Below are 22,889 nucleotides of genomic sequence, written 5' to 3'. Positions count from 1 at the left end.
CTTGAGAAAATTATAGAGCAGAAAGGTGCTTTGCCTTCAAGTAGATGTGTTGCTAGCTATTTCTGATAAGGAGGGCCACATCAGAGAAATGTAATTACATGTGGGTGGGAAGATGAGTAGGTCAACACAGTTCTTTGTTTCTAGAAGAGACCCTTTCATAACCCCAGACCAGAAAATATTGTTTTCCATTTCAGTCAGAGGAATAAAACTACATTCTCCAGCCCCCAATGTTAACATTCTTTCACATTGCATCACAACAGTGTGTCGAGATGGGAGCCAAAGGCTGGAACTTCATCTCAGATGCTCTGGAAGCCAGAGTAAAGAGTAGGGCTCAGGTCTGAGCCTATTGAGGCATCCCTATTTGAGTTGCTACGGAGATGCAGTGAAGCTTCTTGTTCTGGTTATATTTTCTTTTGTGCAGTAGACTTTACAGCCAGCTACAGTACATTGCTATAGTTCTGTCAAAAGATAATCAAAACACCCTAGTGATTGTCAGCCAGGGTTTTTCACTTTCCCAGGAAACTGGAGAGAATTGGAAGGAACATTCATCATTGATAGGGTATCCAGGAACTGTGATTAAGCTTCAGCTGCAAATCTGTGTGGTTTTGAAGGAGGCTAGAGCAGTGGCACAGATCTCCATCTCTGCCCATCAGCAATGTCTGTGTTGGCTGGAATCAGCAGCACAAGTTGTCACAGATGCATTAAGCAGTGAGAGTGGGAGTACCACAGTTCGTGCTGGTGAGCAGCCTGGACTGTGTGGTGTGAGCTGCTAGTGCTTCTCACCATTTCACCAGCTCACCTTATCTCTGGAGGAGCTGACAATGATGTTGAAGCTGCCTTTTAATTGTACATAGTTCATCCTTCAGAAGGCACAGAGCATTCTGACCCATTCTTCAATCTCCCCCTCTAAAAGTAAAGATATTTTTGTGTTGTAGCCAATCTATCAACTGCTACAGAACTGCTTGAGATGGACAGAATGGATATGTGTCACCTGCTTACTTACAGGAGCTGGTGCTGCTTCTAAGACTGTTCCATCCCTGAGCTGTGTACTGATTATCCCAAGTTTTGAGTGTCAGCCTCAGATGAGCTTATTGACTGGCCTTGGCTGTGAGATTTCTCAGAAATGCATGTGTGAGACCAGGCATCATTTAGACAAATGCTGTGAATCTAGCACTGGTATCTTCTGAGTGGTTGAACCAGTATTATGTGAAGAGAAGAGAAAATTCCTTACTTTAATGAGATCACTTGCTTTGATCAGAAGTGGCATAAGTTGTTTATGAATTTCTTTTCTGAATGTGGTATGTCTTGGGTGAGATTTAAAAATCTTGAATTATGACTCCTTCAGAGTGTTAGGTGCTTCTCCATGACTGAGGGGACTGAATTCTGGGAAAACTTGCTGCTCTTCTGTTTCAAGGGGACTTTTGGATCATGAACAACCTCAGGATAATAACTTTATGTGTTTCTGTTCCATAAAAATTATCTTATGGTCACAGATTGTTATGTTTTGACACCTTGCCTGTTTTCATAGTGGCCACCAATAGAAAATGACACAAGGACATCCTCTTGTTCAAGTGCACATCTGAAGCAGCCCTTGCATGAACAATGGTTTAATGGTGAAATTGGTGGTGCTGAGATAACAGTTGGACTCAATGATCTTAGAAGTCTTTTCCAAAGTGTAATTCTGTGGTTTCTAGATCTCCTCTTAACACTTTCCACCATTCAAACTTTATTATTTACTCTTTCACCATAATCTTGACACAAAAAAACCCCCTCACAGTAAGAATAACTCCATCCTTATCTTTTTAAGTGAAATACTAGTAAGTACTCTGAGTTTATTGTTCTTAAGATTTCTTCCAGGAATACATATGTGTTTTTAATATGTGTGTACAGTGGCAGTTTCTAAGGTGTTCTAATATTAATCTATCAAGCATATTTAAACAGGACAAGAAGAAGCTTGAGATTACATAAATGTAAATGCTATTAAAGCTTACTATAGTTGAAAGAAGGAATCCTCTGCTAATGAGAAAAAAATCACTTTTTTGGGGTTTTTTTAATCAAGGCAATAAAGCCAGAGGGATTTGAGAGGAAAAAAAGTCAGAGAAATCACCTGGATCCCCATGCAGCACAGGAGTTACATAAGGGAAAAATCTGTTCCTGTATTACATAAAAAATGGACACGTGTGCATTTGCACACACACAAAAGGAAAGAGGAGGAAGAGACCCTGCTGAACTTCTCATCTCCACTGACATTCCCACAGGTTCAGGGTGTTATTTGGGAGGGCTTTTCCATCTGCTAGCTCTTCAGATGACTCTGCACAGTGAGACCTTTAAGCTCTTGGTAATGGGCCAAGGTGTTATTGACACCTATGGACAATTCCAGTTTTATCAGGAGACAGCCCTGTTCTCCCAGGACTGTCTGCAGCATCAGCAGCTGCTCCTGGCCCCAGACAGGGCAGCAGAGGGTGCAGCCACACCAGGCACCTGCGAAATCCCTGTCAGGAGGAACCATTGGTACAGCCTCAGAAGCACAGGGGATGCTGGGGAAACAAGAAATGCTTTAATTTCCACTTCATTCCCCGGGGGCAATTTTCAAAGGAAACCTCTGATTGGAATTAAAGGCAGCTCTTCTCTCTTGGTGGATGTGTTTCTGAACAGAAAGAGGAAAAAACCACAAAACCATCCTGTGCTCTTGCCTAGAGGGATGGCAGGAAAACAGCAGCCTTCCATGTGGGAGGAGACTCAGTTCACACAAAAGTGGTTTGTTTTTCTTTAGGCATCAGAAAGAGCCAGTGCAGGATATAATGCTGCCTGCTATTGATTGGGGGTTTTGCCCCATCCATTTGACTGCAGTGCCTCCTTTGTCATTCACAAACTGTGCAATTCATTGCAGCAGCTGAACAGGAAGGAAGAAAAGAGAAACTGAAGTGCAGGGGAGGCAAGAGAACATTTTACTGCTAACACGAGCTATGCCGCAAGCGTACAACAAGCAATGAAAGCTCTCTAGCCCTTTCCTCACAGGCCTACCCAATGTCCTGCTGTGCTAGCACTGTCCCAGAGAAAGCATCTGCTGTCATTTGTCTGGCCTTGGGGAATATGAAACTCTCCTGACACCTTCAGTCCTTTCTCTGAATAGCTTGTGCCACATACTGTCCAAATTTTGCTTCTGCAATGGTTGCCTTCATTTAGCCAGCCCCACTTCCCTTTGCTGGTGTGTGGCATAAGTGGCTGCATTGTTTGCTTTTCTCTCTCTTCTGTAGGTTTTGTAAGAGAAGGAGTAAGGGTGTTTGGAAAGACAGTATCTTTCAGAGAGGGATCTGTGTCTCCTCATCACAGGCACAAGAGGATTGGGGACCTTCCAAGTGTCAGCATTAGTTCACTGACTCTCGGTAAAGAGCAGCTGAATGGAGTTTGTTCCGAAATTCTCCACACAGTGGTTTAAATTTAAGTGTATAAAAGAAACACCAGCATGGTATAGTCTTGGGAGTCCATTACCAACATTTGCAACATTACTTAAATTAACAGTAGATAGTTTAAAACCAGGGTACTTTGTTTCAGATTCTCTGTGTTGTTTGATAGGGAAAGAGCTCGCACAGCCCAGAGCTGTCAGGCATTTGGAGGAAATGCTAAGTGACTTTCAGAATGACGAATCCAAACTTCACAATGTTTACCATTAGTGTCAGATTGCAGACTATTGCATTAGTTCCCTCTCCACTGAAAAGTTAATTTAAGAGCAAAAATGGATCGATAAAAAACAATGTCAGATACCAAATCAATACTGGGAATGTAGGAGCAGACTGGAAATTGAGGTTGGCTTCAATAGTGCAAGCAAAATATTTGAGAATTGTTTCTCATTATTACTTACCTGCTTAGAGCTGTATTCTGAACTCTGTTCTCATTATAAAAGCTGGATAAACAGTAAGACCTGTATAGGGAATTTCTTTCAAATGATGCTTGTTACATCTTTAGCTTCAACTGTGGGAGTTGCCAAGGATCCAGAACTGGATCTTGGTGGGTAAGTGAAGATTGAGCTTTGTGTAAAACAGTCTTACTGGCTTTTTTAAGCCTCTGAACTGGGAAATGTCTTCTCTCTCCTCTCTTCTTCCCTTCCCTTCGTTATACTATCATCAATAGATTTAATAAGTGCAAAATTTTTCTTTCTTTTTGTTTTCCTGCTTTCTGTAAATTTTCTAGTCTGTTCTATCCTTTGCTGTATTATCCATATAAACCAATAATGTTAGTGACTTGAACATAGAATATTTTAATGAGCTTTAGTGGTTACTGAGATTGCTATCCATACATCTCAAAATGCTTTGCAAAATAGGTGAACATTCATAATTGCATTTTACAGCTAGCAAAAGGAACTTGAGATATTCTTTTGTCTCTTGAAGTTATGTTCTATACCACTATGGTCCTTATTTGTTATAAACTTCTTCCATAAAAATACCATGGAAATTTCTTTTTTTCAGGCTTAAATAATCCTTTTCCTAAGAAGAGAAATTATATGCATAGTATATGGCTTCATATAGGTCAGGCCTTGTTTAAATATGCACATTGAAAAAATATTCATGTTGGAGGATGCCAGAATTAAGGATGTTCACCTTGGATGTTCAGGGGAAAGCTAATGCACCTCTCCAGTGTACTTTAGTGTCAAAGGGAGGAATGCAAATCCTGTCTCCTATTTTTTTTCAATTTGATATATTACAGTTTATCTATGAAATACAGATGGCATGATTTCTCTGTAGAAATGCTTTGAGTAAGTGTGCAGACAGCTGTGTGTTAAACCATTTTGCCTGACAGCAACCTATCAAGATTAGGCAGTGCTTTTGCCTTGCTTTCAGACCCAAATATGAGCTTATTGCACTCCAGTGTTGTATTACAGAGCACTCTCTTTGCTGGGATAGAAGGGATTTTATTTCTTGAGCCTCACTGCTTCTCTTGAGCAGAGAAAAAATGTTTACAGAGGATTTCCCCTGAACACAAGGGTCAGTATCTGCCCTCCTTCTCAGTTGGAAAATCTGTTTCACAAGACAAATAACTGAGCTGTAGGCTAGCTGGGAGAGCAAGCAGATGTGCTTCCTGCAGTTGGAACAGTTTTTTTGTCTTTTCCTATTCTTCACTCTGTCGCCTGTCTCCATTTCAGAGTGATGAAGATACCTCTCCTCCCCTGTGCAGAAATGGTCTCATATTGCTCCAAAGCCATATGTTTTGCCTTCCCTTTTTTTGATGTTTGACAAAATCTCTAAGTCTGGAATACTTCAGAGACATCCAAATAATTGCTGTTAGACAATGGTTTGAAGCTTGATGAAATTTCTGGGGCTGAACACAAAGTAAAAATAGTTTTTCATGCTCCAACACTTTGCTAAAATATATCACATATGTACCTCACTGTAGACAAAGTATTGTAACACTTAGGCAGGTTTTCATTGTAGGCAAAACACTGTAACACTTAAGACATGTTTAATTTCAAAATGTCATAATAGAGATTTTTAGATAATAGATCGTTCTGCTTCCTTTTGGAATTGTATTTCTTTCTGTTACCCAGTCTGACGTCTTGTCTCCATGCTTGAGAAGAGCTCCCTGAAGGGAAATAGTCATGTTATCATTAACCACAGTAAGAGCATAATAGAGATAAAAATCTGTATGTACAAATGCCAATAGACACTTGCATGTACAAATGTACATTTTACTCCTGCAGTAAAAGGCATGAATAATACTGTAAACATTAGAGATGAGGGTCTGAGAACTTGGCCTTATCATTCTGCCTGAAGGAGAGTGATGCCAGAGGAAGGCATCTCAAGTGGAAATTATTAAGAACCTGGGACATGTTATAAGAATAAGGAGATGTATTTCAGTTACAAGGTAAGACACTTGTGCTGTAAAATTGATTATTTGTAAATAAAACTATGAAAAAAATCAAAAAGGTATTTTAATATATTCTTAGGGATAAAATTCAAATATATCATTACTTAGCTGCATCTTTGTGAACATTTTACTGATTTTCTTAATTTTTTATTTTGCTATGAGACTTAAAGGAGAAAGTGAGATGACTGCTGACCAGAATTTTTATAATCATGAGTTTAATACAAAAGTCAGTGTGACAACAGTTTTGTAGTTAATACAATGCATCAGGTTACTGTCTCCAGTTTTCATTTGTATTAAGTTCCTTCTTTTTTTGTTGTCTCAAAAGATCCTCAATCTTGCTTATGTAACATCTCAAACTACAAGACTGACAGATGACAACAAAGTAATCTGGATGTCTCCCTCAGTGCCATGTCCACATGTATATGTTCAAAGACTGATGTTTGCCCTGGGCCTTTTTCTATTAACTATTCTCGGCATAGTTACCAGTTTTCTTTTTTTTTCCTCTCTGTGCACTGTCATCTGTAATGATTTAGTCAACTGTGGAAATTGGGCAGTGCAATTTTTGTTAATTATTCAATCTGTACATACAATTTTTTTCCTGCAGAGAATGATTGCTATTTTTTTCACAGGTACAATGGGAATGCATTAACCCCAAGTACAAAGCAAAGAAGAAGAACTACAAGAACTCAGGCATTGTCATCCTTAACCAGTGCAAGGTAAATATATGTTTTGCTCTTTGACTGTTTCTTTACTAAACTCTCAGTGATACATTTTAATGGTGCTTGGAACAAAGTGGAACTGCCTGTAGAATAGCAAAGGAAACTATTCCCTACAAAAAGTAAAGACAAGGACTTGAATCTCAGAAGCAAATTGACTGTCCTCAACTCTCATTTCATTTCTCTCGCCCTATCCCTGCTCTTGTACAATGAAAAAGACAATACTAAACTCTAACACCTAAATACTCTCCAACTTTTTGTGTATCCCTTGTAATGCTTCCATTATATCCACAACATTGCTCTTGTTTCTCCTAAACAAACAGCAAAATTTTCTCTGACTTCCCACTGAGATGATGGTTCTACTTTTTTGTTTTCCTTTCTGTAGGTTTAGATGGTTTTTTTCTGTTTATAGTTTTGTTTCTGTCTCAAACTGTATTTAATGATTCTCCCTTTACCTTATTTTCAGTTGGTCCCTCTCCTCCTTCAAATTTTTTTTCAGGCAGTTCTCTTATGTTTTATGAGTACACAGCTAAGTTGAATGTCTTGTTTTCTTGTCTGCAGATACACAAGATGCATTCTTTCTTAGATTATATCATGGGAGGCTGCCAAATACAGTTTACAGTAAGTGTCTTGCTTCTCTAACTTGTTTTGAAGAAAAGGAATCCCCTTAGATACCAATTCATTACTTTCAGAGAAATGATTCTTACATGCCATTCCTTGGTAAATTATTGAGTTCTTCTTGCAAAATGTATTAAGGGCCAATCTTCCTTTCCAGAATGAGTCCTCTGTTAAAGCAAGTTGTTTCCTCTGAAACTGTGCCATACTGAAAGTCACACACAGAGAGATCCAGCCAGGGACTTTTCTCTGTCAGCCTGGGGTAAATGCTGGTGTTTCATATCTCAGCCATAGCTACCAAGTAAGATGGCACTACAGGGGGACACAGCTCTAATTTAGAATGTACTCAGAAGCTATTCACTTCAAGGAACAGGGTGTGAAAGGATTTGCAGGGCTCTTCATAAATAGAAATACAGTTTCTTGTATTTCCAGTTAATAAATTTAGAAACATGAAATGATATGTGGGCTTGATCTTTTTTTGTATCATGTATCTAAAAATTAATATACTTAATATAACATAATATGAATTAACTAGAATGCAATAACGAATATATCAGTTTTCCCCATAGTATAGGAATATGGATTGTGGCTCAATTCCAATTTGGTTTATGTGATTTCTATTTTATGCCAGCTAAAGAGCTAAAATCTTATGCACAGAGGTAATATTCTTCTTCTGGAGATCTTTTCTTTTCCTGTAGCATCCTGCCCTATTTCTGCTCCCACATATAAAGTAGCAGACACTGGATGCTACTGGCTGTTCCATTACACATTTTCCAGACAAGCCTCCGTTTTCCAAAAAGATTTGACAAAAAAGAAACATTTTTTTAATTGTACCAGAAAGTTCTAGCAGCAGCTATAGACAGTAGTGGATTATCTTCTTGTGTACAGATCAGACTTTTGAAGTGTTAAACAAGGACTTAGCCCATACTCATCACAAACTCATTTGATAGACCCAGAACTGAGGACTCTGTTTTGGTTTGAAGAAAATACCTTCTGCAGTGGACAAAGATCTTTATAATTGTATTCTCTCATGTAAAGCATACTGTGTAATTACTTCTCTACCTCACCTGGCTACTTCTTCTTTTATCCCCACGTACCAGCAATGCACATTTCTACTTGAAGTCTGAAACTTCCCAGTCACTGGAAGCCCCTTTAGTTTATCTTTTCTGACATTTCCTCCCTAGAATATGACTGGAAAAACTCGATTAGCAAATGTATTCAAGGTCATGATCAGAAAGACATTAATGCCTTCATGTTATATTTGAAAGCCTTTTCTAATAAGGGTGTGTGGTTAGGCACATGCAAAGACCAGTTATTATGCATTTCCCACAACTCCAGCTCAAGAACAGGAGCACTGCCACCATTAGAAAGTGTCTAGGGATTTACATATTAAATTACAGCTTTTCAAACTCTGATTCTTCATAACTGTTTTCCAATGGTAGAGCAAGTTCTTCCTGCAAGGAAGGGTTATGGCAATTTGCTTGCCTTTTATTTACTTGTCATGTGTTTTCTATTAGTAGGCTGCAAAACACAAGTTTGAAAGTGATAAGGCAAATGAGTTAAAGTGGATAGTGGCTTCTACTGTGTTTTACTGTATTTCATTTTACTAAAATGAAACAAACAATTGGTTACAGAAAGTTTAAGTAAGCTCATCTTCAAGGATGGGCAGTGAGGACATAAAGGAAATAGAACAGTATTATACTGTCAGCCACAGAGATCCCTGAATTACTGTTGCCCTTAATGGTAAATCCACAGTATTGTGTAAGTGCATCCCTATCAATTTTCAACCTGCAGGGACCCAGGGTAAGCCACTGAGACATCTCTGTACCTATGGCTGCCTGCATGCATAACCCAGTGGTTCTACCTCAACATCCTCTCAAACTGCCTCTCCACATATTTTCCTCCACTCTTCTTCCAGCAGTCCTCAGCACAGACTGGTTGTGAGATGTGTTGTTGTTTTCCAAAATGAATTCTTCAGTGGTCACTGAAACAAAATGCTGCAGCCTGCTGGGGAGATATTCCATTCTCCTTTGCTTTCTGCATACATCATATAATCTCCTCTTCACCTAATCTGATTAATTCAGACCACTGAAACTGAGGAGGCCTATTGCCTGGACTTTCCCAAATTTCCATTTTTTCTAACTGTAGTGGATTTGGGATTGCTTGAAACTCTCCTGATACGTGTATTGTTGTTGTTGCTGTCCTAATACTAATGGTGTTTCTGTTGAGCTCGTGCTGTGTACAGGCAGTATGAGACAACTGTGATTTGAAAGGGCACTTGCTGAGGGAGGGAAACTGGGATGCTAGGCACACATTTGGTAACAAAAAGCTGTAGTGTGATGTACCTGATAATTTCAGGCACTAATGGAAGCCTTGGTAACATCATGCTGTGCATTCCTGGGATACTTTGTAGCTTGATTGTAGAAACATGGTTTGTAGTTAGAAAGAATGTCTCTGTAAAATGAAAGCAAACTTTCCCTTCACTTTACAACCAGTTATTAAGAAGCTTTCATCTGTAGAGATCAATAGTGCTGATTCCAGCCCTCTATTTTTAAGCCCAGCTTATTGCCAAACACTGTATCTCTTATCAGACAGTGTTCCCTGCTGCAGAAGAAATGTTCAGAGGTTGGCAGTGCAAATGGGTCTGTAGTCAGAAGACATTTTCATCACTTCAGGAAATACAGCAGAAAGCATGTGTAACACGCAGAAAGGAACTGTAATAGAAAGATATATTGGACAGATACTCTCTCAGGCAGGTCACGGTGTTGGGCAGCCTGATTTGTTGCTGACAGATCTAGCAGGAGGTCCCAGCTATGTAGGATGTTTTGAGTGTTTTAAAAATCACCCTTTTACAGGTCTGAGGATAAAAAAAGAAGCTGGTACTGAGTGTAGTTATTGCTCTGTTATGCTCTTATTTAGCTGAGAGAAGATGACTGCCACACTTGAACTGATACATTTAAAGATAAACTGATAAAATCTAATGCATGCATGATAAGAAAGATTCCTACTTTACTGCTCAAAAGATATTAACATAACTTTTGTCATATATTAACTTATTTTTACAAATCCTTATCCAATATATTTGCACAAGACCTTGGTCCTGTTGGGTAATGCTAAAGGAGCAGAGCTCTGCATTGTTATTTTGGAATCGTGGCAATTTACAGCGGTCATCTTTCTTATACATCCTCCTTGTGGGAGTCAAACAGAGATTTGGATCAAATTCAAGAAGCATGCTGCATCCAAGTACAAATATTCATAAATTCTTCACCATAGGAAATTAGGATATTTTTTTACTTATCATCAGACCTCTACTGCAAGGACCATTTCCAAAAGGAAGCTTGTTCCAGGAAGTTTTTTTTTGCTTTCCCAAACACTAGCCACACGCTTTTTTCCAAGCTTATGAATCCTTATTCCTGCTCCATATTCTTGATTTCATTTCCAAAGCAGTTAGCTTGGAAGGAAGACTTGTCCAGATCTGTTTGAGGTGTCACTAAAGTCTTGTTAATGGGTTTTAGTGTTTTGGGATTGTCAGTAAAAACACCTACTTTAGACAATTTTACAGGAATCCTCTTTGTTTCCCTATTATACAGTGGCATTTTTGTGCTTTCTGTAATCAAATTAAGGTTGAATTATTATCAGAGAAAATATACTTATTTTTAAGAAAATATGCATACCTTGAATAAGATTTTTTACAGAAAAAAATCTCCCAAACTAAGCTAGTTCATACAAGCATCCATGGATTTCTCTTGGGTTTCAAAAACCACTAGTGTTGTTTTCTTCCTCAGTTAAATATGTGTAGAGTTCCTCAGTTACATGCCCTCAAAAGTGAAGTCATGAGAGGCTCTCCATTGATTTATTCAATTTAAGTCCAGATACCATTTTTGGAAGAAGACCTATGTGGAAAACAAACTCAGTGCTTCAGTTCCTGAGCAGTGAGTAGGAAGCAGAGGTGAAAGATTACTCTTACTTGCAAGCCAAAAAGCTCTTCTCTCTCCTGACTGGATGTGGTGAGGTGCCAGGGTTCATGGCTGATCAAGGCAAAGAAGGGATTTCCAAGCCTACTAGAGGTTAGTTTATTCAGCTAAAAGATAGAGGTGAAAAATCAGAACCAGTGGAGGAAAGCTGTGTTGGGTTGACCTAGTATATTTCCCTTTAAATTTTTAGCAACAAAAATAAGTTTCAGAAGGGCTGTGTATTTTTTTAAGGAAGCATGAAAATGTCATGTTTCATTTTCATTTTGAAGCTGCATAAAGTAGTGTTCCCTGTGCCAAGCAGAGGCTGCAGCTGGGGAAGCTGAACATTTGCAAAAGCAAGCTGTGCCTTCAGAGTTCTTTTTGCAGCCTTTAGCAAGACCCTTTCTTACCTTTACAGCTACACTGTAAAACTGAAATCTGAACTTGCTGCATTTGTCTATTGAATATTCAGGTGTAATGGGTTTTTTAGAGAAATAGGTTATTGGACACATGAACATTTTATAAATGGCTTTGTTCCCTCTGTAAAACCCTTGGGACTCTCGTTGTTCCTCTTATGGATTCCTATAAAGCAGCATCACAAATTCAGCAGAGGCCTTTCTGATCCGTAACAAAGGAAGATGCAGGCCAGAGCCTACCTTCAGTGAGACATATAAAGAGCATTTTAAAAGGGAGAAATTAATTTTAAGATGATTCATTAATACTTGCTTTCGCATTGACTACTGCCCACAATCTTCTCTAAGGTTTTTCAAAAACAACGACAAAAAATCTTTGCAGGATTCAAGCTTTACTTTTTTACCCTGCAGCTCATGTTTAAGCTTGCTATCAACTGTGAAATTGGGAGGGTTAATTTTTAATGTTTAGATGATTTGAAGAGAAAAAAATACCAGACAAGCAATATCTACTACTACAGCCACAGTAACGATTAAAAAAACTAAGAAATATCCTTAATTGGAATTCTAATTTATGGTTTTAGTAGTACTTGTAGCTCTCTATGGACATTTTTGCTGCAAAGCTTTTATGTCCTGAATGTCACCTGAGCTGGAATAATTTAATTAAGTATGAGAACTTAGAGATAGTTAATTTGATTCATTTGTATTAGAACATAATTTTCCCCATAGAATAGCAATGCAGGTAATTTTTTACCTAATTATGCCATTTTCATTTTATTATCTCTTATTTTATAAACTGTCATTTGCTTCTACATATATTTACATGTACAATCCTAATTCCAGTTTGATTAAGTGCACTGTAAAATGACCTTTGCTGTGAGGCCGCTGTCTCTTTGCTGCAGCAGAATATTTCTGGTGAAGATATATAGTTGCTGTAGGGGTGTTTGTGGTCAGAAGAGCTCTGCAGCACATTGACTTCTCTTCTTTTCCAGGTAGCTATAGATTTCACTGCATCCAACGGCGACCCCAGGAACAGCTGCTCGCTGCACTACATCCACCCCTATCAGCCCAACGAGTACCTGAAAGCTTTGGTGGCTGTTGGGGAGATTTGCCAAGACTATGACAGGTAAATAACCACGTTTGGTTGCAGAGTTGTCTTTAGAAAGTGGTTTCACAGTGTGAAATTAATGACTGCCTGTGGCTGGCTGCAGAGACTCCATGTTTAGGCACTTATGAAGAATGACAGAAAGATTAGTCTACCTTAACCTGCTTTTGAGAGTGACACTGGGTTTAGATTAGTTTCATTATAAAGAAAAGTCACAGTTCTTGGCTGTTTGGCTGATTTGTGTGTTAAGTTTCAGGGTTGTATTCACACGTTAAAATTACATGTTAGGGTGGATTGTTCATGTGCTCAAGAGTAGCAGCTTGGAGCCAGTTTTGCAAATGCTGGCAGCATCCTTTCTGATACAGTTGAGAGTCTGTGCCCTATTCTACTGAAAAGTGTTCCTGAGACATTGACTTTGAAATTGGATTTGTAGTTGCCCAAACTGCTTATTGATTAGGTCTGTTTTTAGAAGTAAACCCATGGTCTTTTTCAGTGTTCTCCTGGCCTGTTGAACATTGCACCCTCTTCTAAAATAAATGTTGAAAGGTACTGTGTGTGTACACAATATGCCTTTAAATAAACAAACAAATGCAAATAATTGCACCAAATATGCTTTGATTACGTTATGTACTTCTGTTGCTTTCAAATAGACTGCCTGCTTCTATCAAATTAATTGCCCATTATTAATTTAATTACCAAGTGCATTTCCTTTAAATGTTCTTTCTCTGGTGGTGAGACACCGTATCTTACACAGCTGCTCTTTCTAATATTTGCACATATGACAGATATACACCCACCACTTTGCCATATGTAAATACCAGATCTCAAGAAAACAATGCTGTTTCCATTCAAATTTGAGTTAAACTTTCTATATAAATTGTGGAGTGACTTCAGACTATGGTTTGCAGGTTACTTCTTGCATGTACCAACTAGCCTGCTCAGAGGCACTTCCATTTGCATGGTAATGAAATGTCTTCTCAAAAATGACAAAAATACTGTTCTCTTATGAGTTCTGTAAGAATTTGATGGTCAGATTTAGTCAATGAGTTTGAGAAAATTAATATTTTATTGCAAGTGAGCTGAGAATTCCCCAGTGATTATGCAGTAATTTAATAATTACTAGCAATAATTCAGAACATTAATAAACTTCAAAAAATAGGGAAAGGAGTAAAATGGGCTGATTTATGCACATAGAATTTTTGATTTTATTACTTAAATTGTGGGTTTTTTATAAAATTAAATAGTTAAATGGCACAGTCCCTTCTATGCAGAAATATTAACTCCAAATCAGGATTTTTCTCTCAATGAGTATATTCCAATCAGTACCAAAAAACCAGCCAGTTATTTTTTAAATGAAATCATCAGCATCATTCTGTTCTATTGTACTGCAGAAAATGCCTTTTGATGCTAATCAGCACAACTGAGGGTCTGTGAGCTGTGATCTAGGGCTGAACAAAAGCCAATTGTTTCTCATGAAGATGTCACCTTTTGGGCATGAGTTTGACCAGTACATGTTCTCAAGCTGTGGCACTATGAATTTATTCCCATGGACAAGTTGATTCAACATGGTCAGTCCTTTCTGATCCAAATGTCAAGTGAGGACTTTTTCTTTATACTTGCACATTTTGAATCCAGTAACTTGGAAAGGAGAATTTAAAATTTCTCAAAAGAATGAAAGAAATTAGGAGGAGCAAGTGTTCACACAAAATGATCTACAGGTTCTGTATAGACCTTTTTTGTGTTGAGTTGCAGCCTTTGTATATCTGGGCAAATATAATCTACAAGGAAATTTTCTGTATATACAGTTAAAAAAATACAAATCCTTAAAATCTGAAATGTGGCACTGATCCATAATTGTTCCAGTGAGTCCAGTTGGGCTTCAGATAATAGAGCAAGACATCTGTTTCCATATTAAGACAAGCCAGAGGTAAAAAGAAACAGACTTGCTAAACCTAAGGGCTGTTTTGAGCCAGAGTGTCATCATTTGCTTGGGGGTATGTATTTAAATAAGATTAGAATATGATATCACACAATAGTAGTGCTCTTACGTGAAGTTTTATAGTTCGTACCCATCAGTTTTCTCAAATAGGCAGAACTGGCTGATTTCAATCCAAACCATGAAAACTAGAGTGATTTTACCTTCGTCTTGGGATTAATGTATTTGCATCGAATGTAGATGAGTAAAGTAAAATCTGTTGTTTGCAATGCTTTTTGCATTCCAATAGCAGAGCTGTAGAATTCTAAGTACTTTTGCTACTTATATAAGCAGACTGGTTTTTTTAATTGTAAAAAAAAAATATAGTTGTTAATTAAAATACTTCCTTCATTAGAAACATTCAAATTTATTTGTATGTTGGGAGGAATTGGATTAGCAGTAATACATAGAGTGACTACATTCAAAATGCAAATTTTTCTTTTATAAACTCTAGCTAATTCGATCTATCAAGCCAAATCTTCTCATAATATAGGTTTCTGTACAAATTAGCCTAGCATAATGCGCCTGTAAGCAGTTAATGCTCCAAATGAAGTGTTGCCTCACATCTCTAGGTACAGTAGAATGAACCCTGCTCATCCAAGAGCACTTTTATCCAGGTTCAGATATTCCTGAAGCAGTTAAATGAGTAGCCTTGTTTTGTATAGTTGAGCGTGAAAGAATAAGATTCATTCTTTTATCAGCAATATTCAGAGAATGAGAGAGACACTGATTATTGTCCTGATTGTAGAATTGCTGCAGTCCTGTAGGAATAGGCCAATCTGATAATGATAAGGGAAATGGAAGAGCTGTTCACATGCACAAAATATTTAATACTTTATCTATATGGTAGCATTGTTTTGGGCTATAACCACTTTTTTCATAAGAGTGAAGATGAGTGTGCAGGTGATATAACCAGTGGCTAAGCAACAGCAGCAGTGGATCATAAAGGAAGGAGAAATATTCATTAGTTTTAAGGAATTAGATTCTAAAATGCAGTGACAAACACTGGAAAGGGGAAAACACATTAAAAACTTGAAAATAAGAAGACAGCTTCATGGAGAAGAATTTATTTTAAGATAGATGACTCATGAATGTTTAAAAACAACCTCATGGAGTAATAAGTGAGAAATGCATATTTCTGTGTAAATATTTTCAGAAGCTTTCTTTTATATTAAAAGTTACATCACTGGTATGATTTTACCTTGAAATTGTGCAAGTCCAGTCCACCTTTTTTAGCATAGAGAAACTGGGAAAAACAATGAAAAATCATTGGGCACTGAGTGCTTAATATCAAAATACCTGCTTCTGTATAATTTCTTGTTTATTGTTTTACCTCAGTAATTTCTGTATTGAGTTCTCTGTATCAGAAGTCAAATAAAATGGTTTCTTGTGACCAGCAATACGAGCCTAGCCAGGATCCTGAAAAATCAGTTGATAACTACTATATATATGTATATTCCCTCTACATGTTTTGCACAATGAGTTAGCAAGTTTACTTAAGGCAGATGGGATTAAACCTAACTCCCTGTGCTGGCTTAGGGCTTTAACCTTCAGCAACTCTGGTTGAACAATGGTTTTGGCCACCCATTAGTTTTGGAGCCTGGTGGAGACCCCTTCAAGAGAATGCTGCTTTCAAAGGGTGGGTGCCAGGTGTCTTTGCTGGTTGAACACCCAGATATGAGGAAAGGCAAACTAATCCAACAATTGAAATAAAGGATATGTGACTAAAATCTTATTAAAGCCATGAAGCTCTCTTAAATACTATAATAATTTTGAATGTGTCTTGTTCTGCATGGCAGCTTTTGCCCAAAGCTTTTCAATTTGTATGATAAAACTGCATCCTGCTTGGCATGGAACAACAACACCTATTTGGAAGCCAGAGGAAAAAACCTGGGGAATCAGGGAACATTTGCTTTCCCCTTTTGTCCCAGCAAAATGTCCTGGGACATGTCCTGACTTGTAGTCAGGACCTGAACTACCTCTTTTTATATAAAACTAGAGGTCTACTCGTGTATATTAATATATAGGTATGCATATAACAGAGAGCTATTAAATGTGTATGTACAACATTTAGTGTTAATACAGAGCCATTCAGTAAAAAAAAATTATTTTTTTGTGCTGTTTACATCTTCCCTCTGTGCAGAGCAAATCCATAAGCCACAATAACAACAGTGCTCACAGTTTATTAAAATGGCTGGTGCTTTGATCTTAATGATTTGTTTTACCAGTGCTGGAATACAAGCAAGTAGCCATGAGTGTAGCTCATCCTTCATTCTGCAGTGATTGCTGTTTCTATCAAAGGAAAAATGGGCTGGAATGGGACTGTAAATAGCTTGTTTGCAAGGATAAATGTTTTCCTTGTACACAATGCTAAAGGCTGAAATACTTCCTAAATGATCTTACATTATTGCAGGTTTAAATGATGTTATTGTGGGTGAAGCCTATGGCAGGTCTTGCAAATCTGCTCCTCACTTTGAAATCTGATTTCTGCAGTTAGTATTTTTTCTTTTGCTTGTGCTTATTAAGAATCTCATTAAATTACATTAAATATTTATCTTTGCATTAAAACTTCTGTTCTGAATCAGCAAGACACTAGAGCTTATTATCTAATCCCATTGAATTCAGTCTGACTCAAGCTAATCCTGAGGTATTATGCAAAGTATAGACGGCACTAAAATGGAATTAAGAGTTTTACTGATTCTGAACTTTATTATTGTTTGCCCCACACACAAATGTCCATTGCCTCCCATTTACCTGGCTGATTTTTTTTATTTTTTTCCTACACCTAGTTTTTTGTTTGTGGATTCTTCATTGGATTAATAAAAAACATTCACAAACAAGTAGGAGAATCAGTTTTTGTGTGATAATCAATATTCATTCATTGAAAAGACAAAATTAGATGTAGTTTATCAAATGCTTTTACTGCATTATCAAATGCAAAAGCATTTACTGCATTGGATATTTGTGGAACTTCCTGTTCTTGATGGGCCATCACCATTCTTATCTAGGCACTCAATGCATGATTCCATGTATTTAAGCACACAGTTTTGTAAAGTCTTGTCAAATTAATCTCTTTTTTTTATCCAAAACCTATTTCAAAATAGTCTTTATTCTTAATTATTTTAAATCTCTCTGTTAATTCATTCACTCTTAAACATACTGCAGATTTTTCTTCAGCTTCAAGATTCATTGAAACACATGGAAGATAAACTCTGTTTCCTGACACTGATGTTTTCTTTTCATTAGGCAAATAGTCTCCTTAACTCTAAATCCTCAAGTAACTCCTTGAAAGTGACATTCACACTGAGATAGTGTGTTAACAAATAAACTGCGTGTGTAAAACATACTTGACCAGCAACCTCCCCAAAGGCCACTAATGAACAAAGAGTACATTATTCCTGCAAAGGGCAGGATCTATTAATGTGTAGAGCTCTACAAAATACTTAGGAATGAAAATTTAGAAACCAGACCACATTCCACAAAAAACATGAAATTCCTGGCGTCAGTCTGAGTTGCATCATTACCTTCTGCAAACAATTAATTGCAGTAGTTGCTGATTAAATGCAAAAATTGCTCTTTATGGTTTCTTTTTCATATTTTAGGCCTGAGCAAGTATGTTCACTATGACTGAAAACTGTTTATAAGCCCCTCCTGCTCTGTAAACTGCACTTCATATTTTAGAAGGAAAATAATGAAAGGAGAAAATAAAAGGACCAGGGTTTCCAGCCCAATATGATGCTTATGTAGATCTAAGAAGTGAAGAAAATACAAGCCCGAGTAGTTTCAACTGTCCCAGAAATATTTTTCCTGAGGTACCAGCAGAGGGCAGTTAGGGAAGAGAAAGAGAATGAGGGATTTGTAACACAGTACATGTTATGGAAATCATATATAAATCAGTGCAATTAGTCCCAAATACAAATATCAATCCTTACTTAAATACTGTGGTTTCAATTAAGACTTTAAGTGGAGAGAGATCCCAGAATTTACACCTTTCTTTAGTAATCAGAAGCTTGCCCCCAGGAATCACTTAACAGGTCACTTCATCCTGAAGCTCTGTCTGGGTTTGTGGATGAAGACTCAGAAAGCTACCTTGACTGGAAGGATCTGTCTCTAGGTAATTTTGCCAGACACCAAGAGAAAAACAGCAACTTGCTTTGATTGTGATAGTAGTACAATTGTAGTTCATTAAAACCGAGGCAAAAGAATGATGCCTAGAATTACTGGCGCTATATCTGACATTAAATATTTCATGAAGTTCCTACATAGAGCTGTAGATGTTAAAATTTTATCTACTCATGCAGATCAATAAATAAAAATATGCTTAATTATTAAGCATCTCTCTTTATCACTTTAATTAGAGAAACAACCTTTCTCGAGGCTGTTTAGCAAAAAACCTGATTAGCATATCTAAACAAGTTTAAAAATCTTCAGAGGAAAAGACATGAATCTTTTTATTTATTGCTTTAATAGGACCAAATTTGCATAGACATACAGCAAAAGAAGAATTGAGAAACAGTAACCTATACAGACAAACTTGTAGCTTATGTTTGTCAACAAGCTCAGGTGTGGGTAAACATATTCTGAAGTGTTTGGATTACCCAGGTCTAGAACTGCACTGGCAAAAAGGAACCACTGATAGATTCCATTCTCAAGCTGCAGTGAAAATCCTTGAGTTTAACAGCTGAGGACCCAGACTGACACAATTACATAATGAATGCAAATATATATTCAGTATTTGACCTTGCAGAACCTGTCATTTGTAGACTTCTGCCACATAAGGGTTCCCACATCACCAAAGAGTTTCCACAATCACTACTTTTTATCACAAGAATTAGTATAGGAGAATTAGTCTCATACAACAACTGTGTTGGGAAGATGACTTCATAATGGCTTTTTTTGCAAATGTACATATATGCAGATGTGTGGGGGTGTGTGCATGTATTTAAATACACATCCATACATTTATATACATCTGTGTATATGTACACATCTATCTGCCCCTTCTCTGGGCAGATCCTGACAATTCTTGCAGCTCTGCCTTTTCCATTGCCAAGTTTTCATCTTTGTGCCCTTTTCTTTTTGGGCCCTTTTCTTCTTCATCAGTTCCTATGCCAATGCATCAGTCACAAGCAGTCCCTTCCAAATTTCTTTTGTTATGAAACTTCTTAGCTGCAGCCTCCTCCAAATGCTTTTCTGACCTCTGCTGCATTGTGTCAGCTGGTAGAAACCTGAAAAGCTGAACTTTCTACATGGCTTTTCTGTGTGGTCTGTACTATTTCTCAGCTCAGCTTGAGATCTCCTCTGAAGAGCATTGGTCAGTGCAGTACTTGATGCTTTTCTGCAACTGTGCAAATGGGTACTGTAGAGATTTCTCTGTCAAAAGTCCTTTCTGAAGAAAAGTACATGACATGTAAAGCCCATGCAAACATTGCATTCCACCTACTGCTGTAGAAACTAGACATCTGTGTAACCAGTAAGTAAATATGCATAAGTAAAGGAGCAATTTCTGTTGCCATTTTCACTGATGCCATTTGATATTAATTTAGTGCACCTTTAGTCAATGCAATCCTTTCCACAATTTCAGAAGCACAACTTTCTTCTTTGCATTGTTAAGGACATCACTAGTTTAGTAATCCACTCCATTATATTAGGGTATAGCTGAGCATTATTCACATTTGGAAACCCATCTGTGGGGTAAATGAACACTTTGCCTGAGTTGAACTTAACAGCTTTATGTGTCCAATTGCTCAGTTAAAACTAGGTAATTCTTGTGAGTTAAGTTGCATTTATTATCTTATATCACCTCCAAATTCTTGTGAAATTGACCTTGGTCAGAGATTCCAAATTATCAGATGAACAGGAGATAGTAACCCATTTCCTCCTGCATATTTAGTGATGCCTAGCTGAATGTGTGTAGTCATCAGTACACTTCAATTATGGTATTGCTTTAACTTATTTTCTTAGTGTCCTTCATTTTGACTTAATATCATTCCAGTTTTGGTAAAATTACATCAGCAGCTCATTTGATTGCATTAAGCCACTGTATCATCTCTATAAATGTTTTATCCTGCTCATCCTAGAAAGTTCATTTGTATCTTGAGAGCATTTGATGAGAAATTCCTCTCTCAGCAGCTCTCTGTATATATACATATATATATGCCAATGCAGTCCTGGTATCCCCTCTTCCCAGCACACCCCTTATGGACAGATATTTTCTGATATAAAAGTGTTGCAGAGCAAGATCTCTTACCAACCCTTTTCAATGTAATTTGTAAAAAAGGACAGAATTATGTGCATATGTGGTGGCAAAGCTTTTGTTCTTGTGGTTGCCTAGTGCAGTGCACACTGTAAGCCACACTTGTGGTTCAGGAGGGCAGGGCCCCATCTCCGTTCAGTCTGGGGTTCTTCACAACCTGATGGAATTCAGCCTCCTGCCTGCAGTGTGGCCTTCAAGATGTGTCAGATTTTAAACATCTGAGATTACAGATTGTGTGAAAATCACCTTTTCAGTGATGGCACAGTTTTCTATGCATAATGCCACAGATAAGCCAAATCACTATATATAGGGTTAGGGTTTTGAAAGTTTTAGAGACATATGCCAATCCCTTAAAATACAAGGCTGTCTGAAAAGTGCCTGGTTTGAGAAGTTAAAGACAACTCATTGTAGCCTCTTGCAGCATCTCCTTTCCTAGTTTATTCCCAATTGTAAAGTCTCATTTCTATTCCAAGATGCATTTTACTGAATTGGGTCATTCATGTAGGCATAAATCAGGTCATTGCAATTTATTTGTTATCTTGCAGGGGAGCTTGACATTTTGTCTCACCTTCCTGATTATGTTATTTTATTAGGCTATTCTTCTAGCAAGTGATAGATCTCACTGGCATTTCCTTTTGCTTAACCTACTCCTCCCTAAATCTCTGGAGACTTTTTTTTTCTGTGTGTATTCCCGAGCCTCGAAATTTCTGAATTTACTTGATATTTTTACCCTGCAGACCTTCTTTTGCAATTCTTTAATGTTAACAAGGGCAAGTTTAAATCCATTGTACTTGGATTTGGCTTGGTTAGTTATTTCATGAGTTGATGCCTTTTGGTGGTTAGCTTCAGGGAATTTGTATTCCCCTGCTTCATTAACTATTTCTCCCTCAGGTGAGACAGGCGTTGCTTCATATTTTTGAAACACTATTACATGAGAGCATCTATTTCTCAGTATTCAGCAGATTCCAGCTCCCCTAAGGTGCCTGAGAGCTGTAATTAAGGACAGCGAGTGAATTTTAATGTCAGGGTTTTGCACCCAATGACGTAGCCTCTCTGTGAGAGCCCAGACGATGATGTACTGTAGCAGTGATTTACCACTGATTTGCATGCTCCCAGACCTCTTTTGTAACCAAGATGTATGATTATCATCCTTGCTACTCCACTGGAAATCACTGTGCATTATGGACTGAATGCCAGGCTGTGTTAGGCACAGAGCAAGCTTGATGCAATGTGCAGTGACCTGGCCAAAACCAGGGATGTGGTTGTATCAAACCAGACATAACCACACAGTGAATGTGTGGTGACAGAGGAGCAACCCCTTAGGGAAGAATCCAGGTCAGTAGGTGAAAACACTGCTACTGCTGAACTCCTGTGTTTTTTCTGGCTCTGACAGGGGCAAGCTGAGAGCTGGACCAAAGCCTGGCTCTGCATCCTGGAGGAGCACAGGTGGCTGTGCAAGAGTGCAAGTGGTGAAATGAATGGGCTCTGGTCCCTTCAGCTGAAATGGTTTTATTTAGCCCTATTTGATCATAGAATCATGGAATGGCTTGGGTTGCAAGGGACCAACCCCCATGCCAGATCATGTCCTTTATTTGCCCAGGTCTGCTTGCAAAGTGGGAGCTGAAAATGTTTAAATATTACAAATGATTTCTGTATTCTGTATTTTCTTTGGAACTGCTGTTAATCCCTGTAAGCTGTTATGATTCACAATTTACTGGCATCAAGCCCTTGTCAGATAAGTACTGAATAATATAGTCAGAACATGATTCATTCATATGCTTTAGAAAAGAAACAATTCAGTTTGTAGTCTTCCAGTTCACTCCCTGAACATGAAAGATTACAATTTTAATTGAGTTTAGAGATAACTCTATTTTGTTTGTGCTGTTTGCTGTTTTCTCTTCTATCTTTACCTTTTCTGAGCTGTTCTCCCCCTTCCTCTTTCCATGCCCCTTTCCCCTCCTTCTTTCTCTCCTCACATTCACACCTTTTTTAATTAC

General features: G+C 37.8%; 1 protein-coding gene across 2 annotated transcripts in view; it reads left to right on the top strand.

Annotated features, from left to right (window-relative positions):
* Positions 1-22,889, top strand: part of CPNE4 (copine 4) — a 228,295-nt gene that overhangs the window by 176,592 nt on the left and 28,814 nt on the right. For both annotated transcript variants that reach the window (XM_064704788.1, XM_064704787.1), the window contains 3 exons: positions 6,492-6,578; positions 7,140-7,199; positions 12,549-12,682. In XM_064704788.1, coding sequence (XP_064560858.1) covers positions 6,492-6,578; positions 7,140-7,199; positions 12,549-12,682 — 281 coding nt within the window. The remainder of the gene's footprint in view (positions 1-6,491; positions 6,579-7,139; positions 7,200-12,548; positions 12,683-22,889) is intronic.

This window comes from Zonotrichia leucophrys, chromosome 2, assembly GCF_028769735.1.
Source record: "Zonotrichia leucophrys gambelii isolate GWCS_2022_RI chromosome 2, RI_Zleu_2.0, whole genome shotgun sequence".
Classification (NCBI taxonomy): domain Eukaryota; kingdom Metazoa; phylum Chordata; class Aves; order Passeriformes; family Passerellidae; genus Zonotrichia; species Zonotrichia leucophrys.
This window is presented reverse-complemented; position numbering and strand designations above follow the sequence as displayed.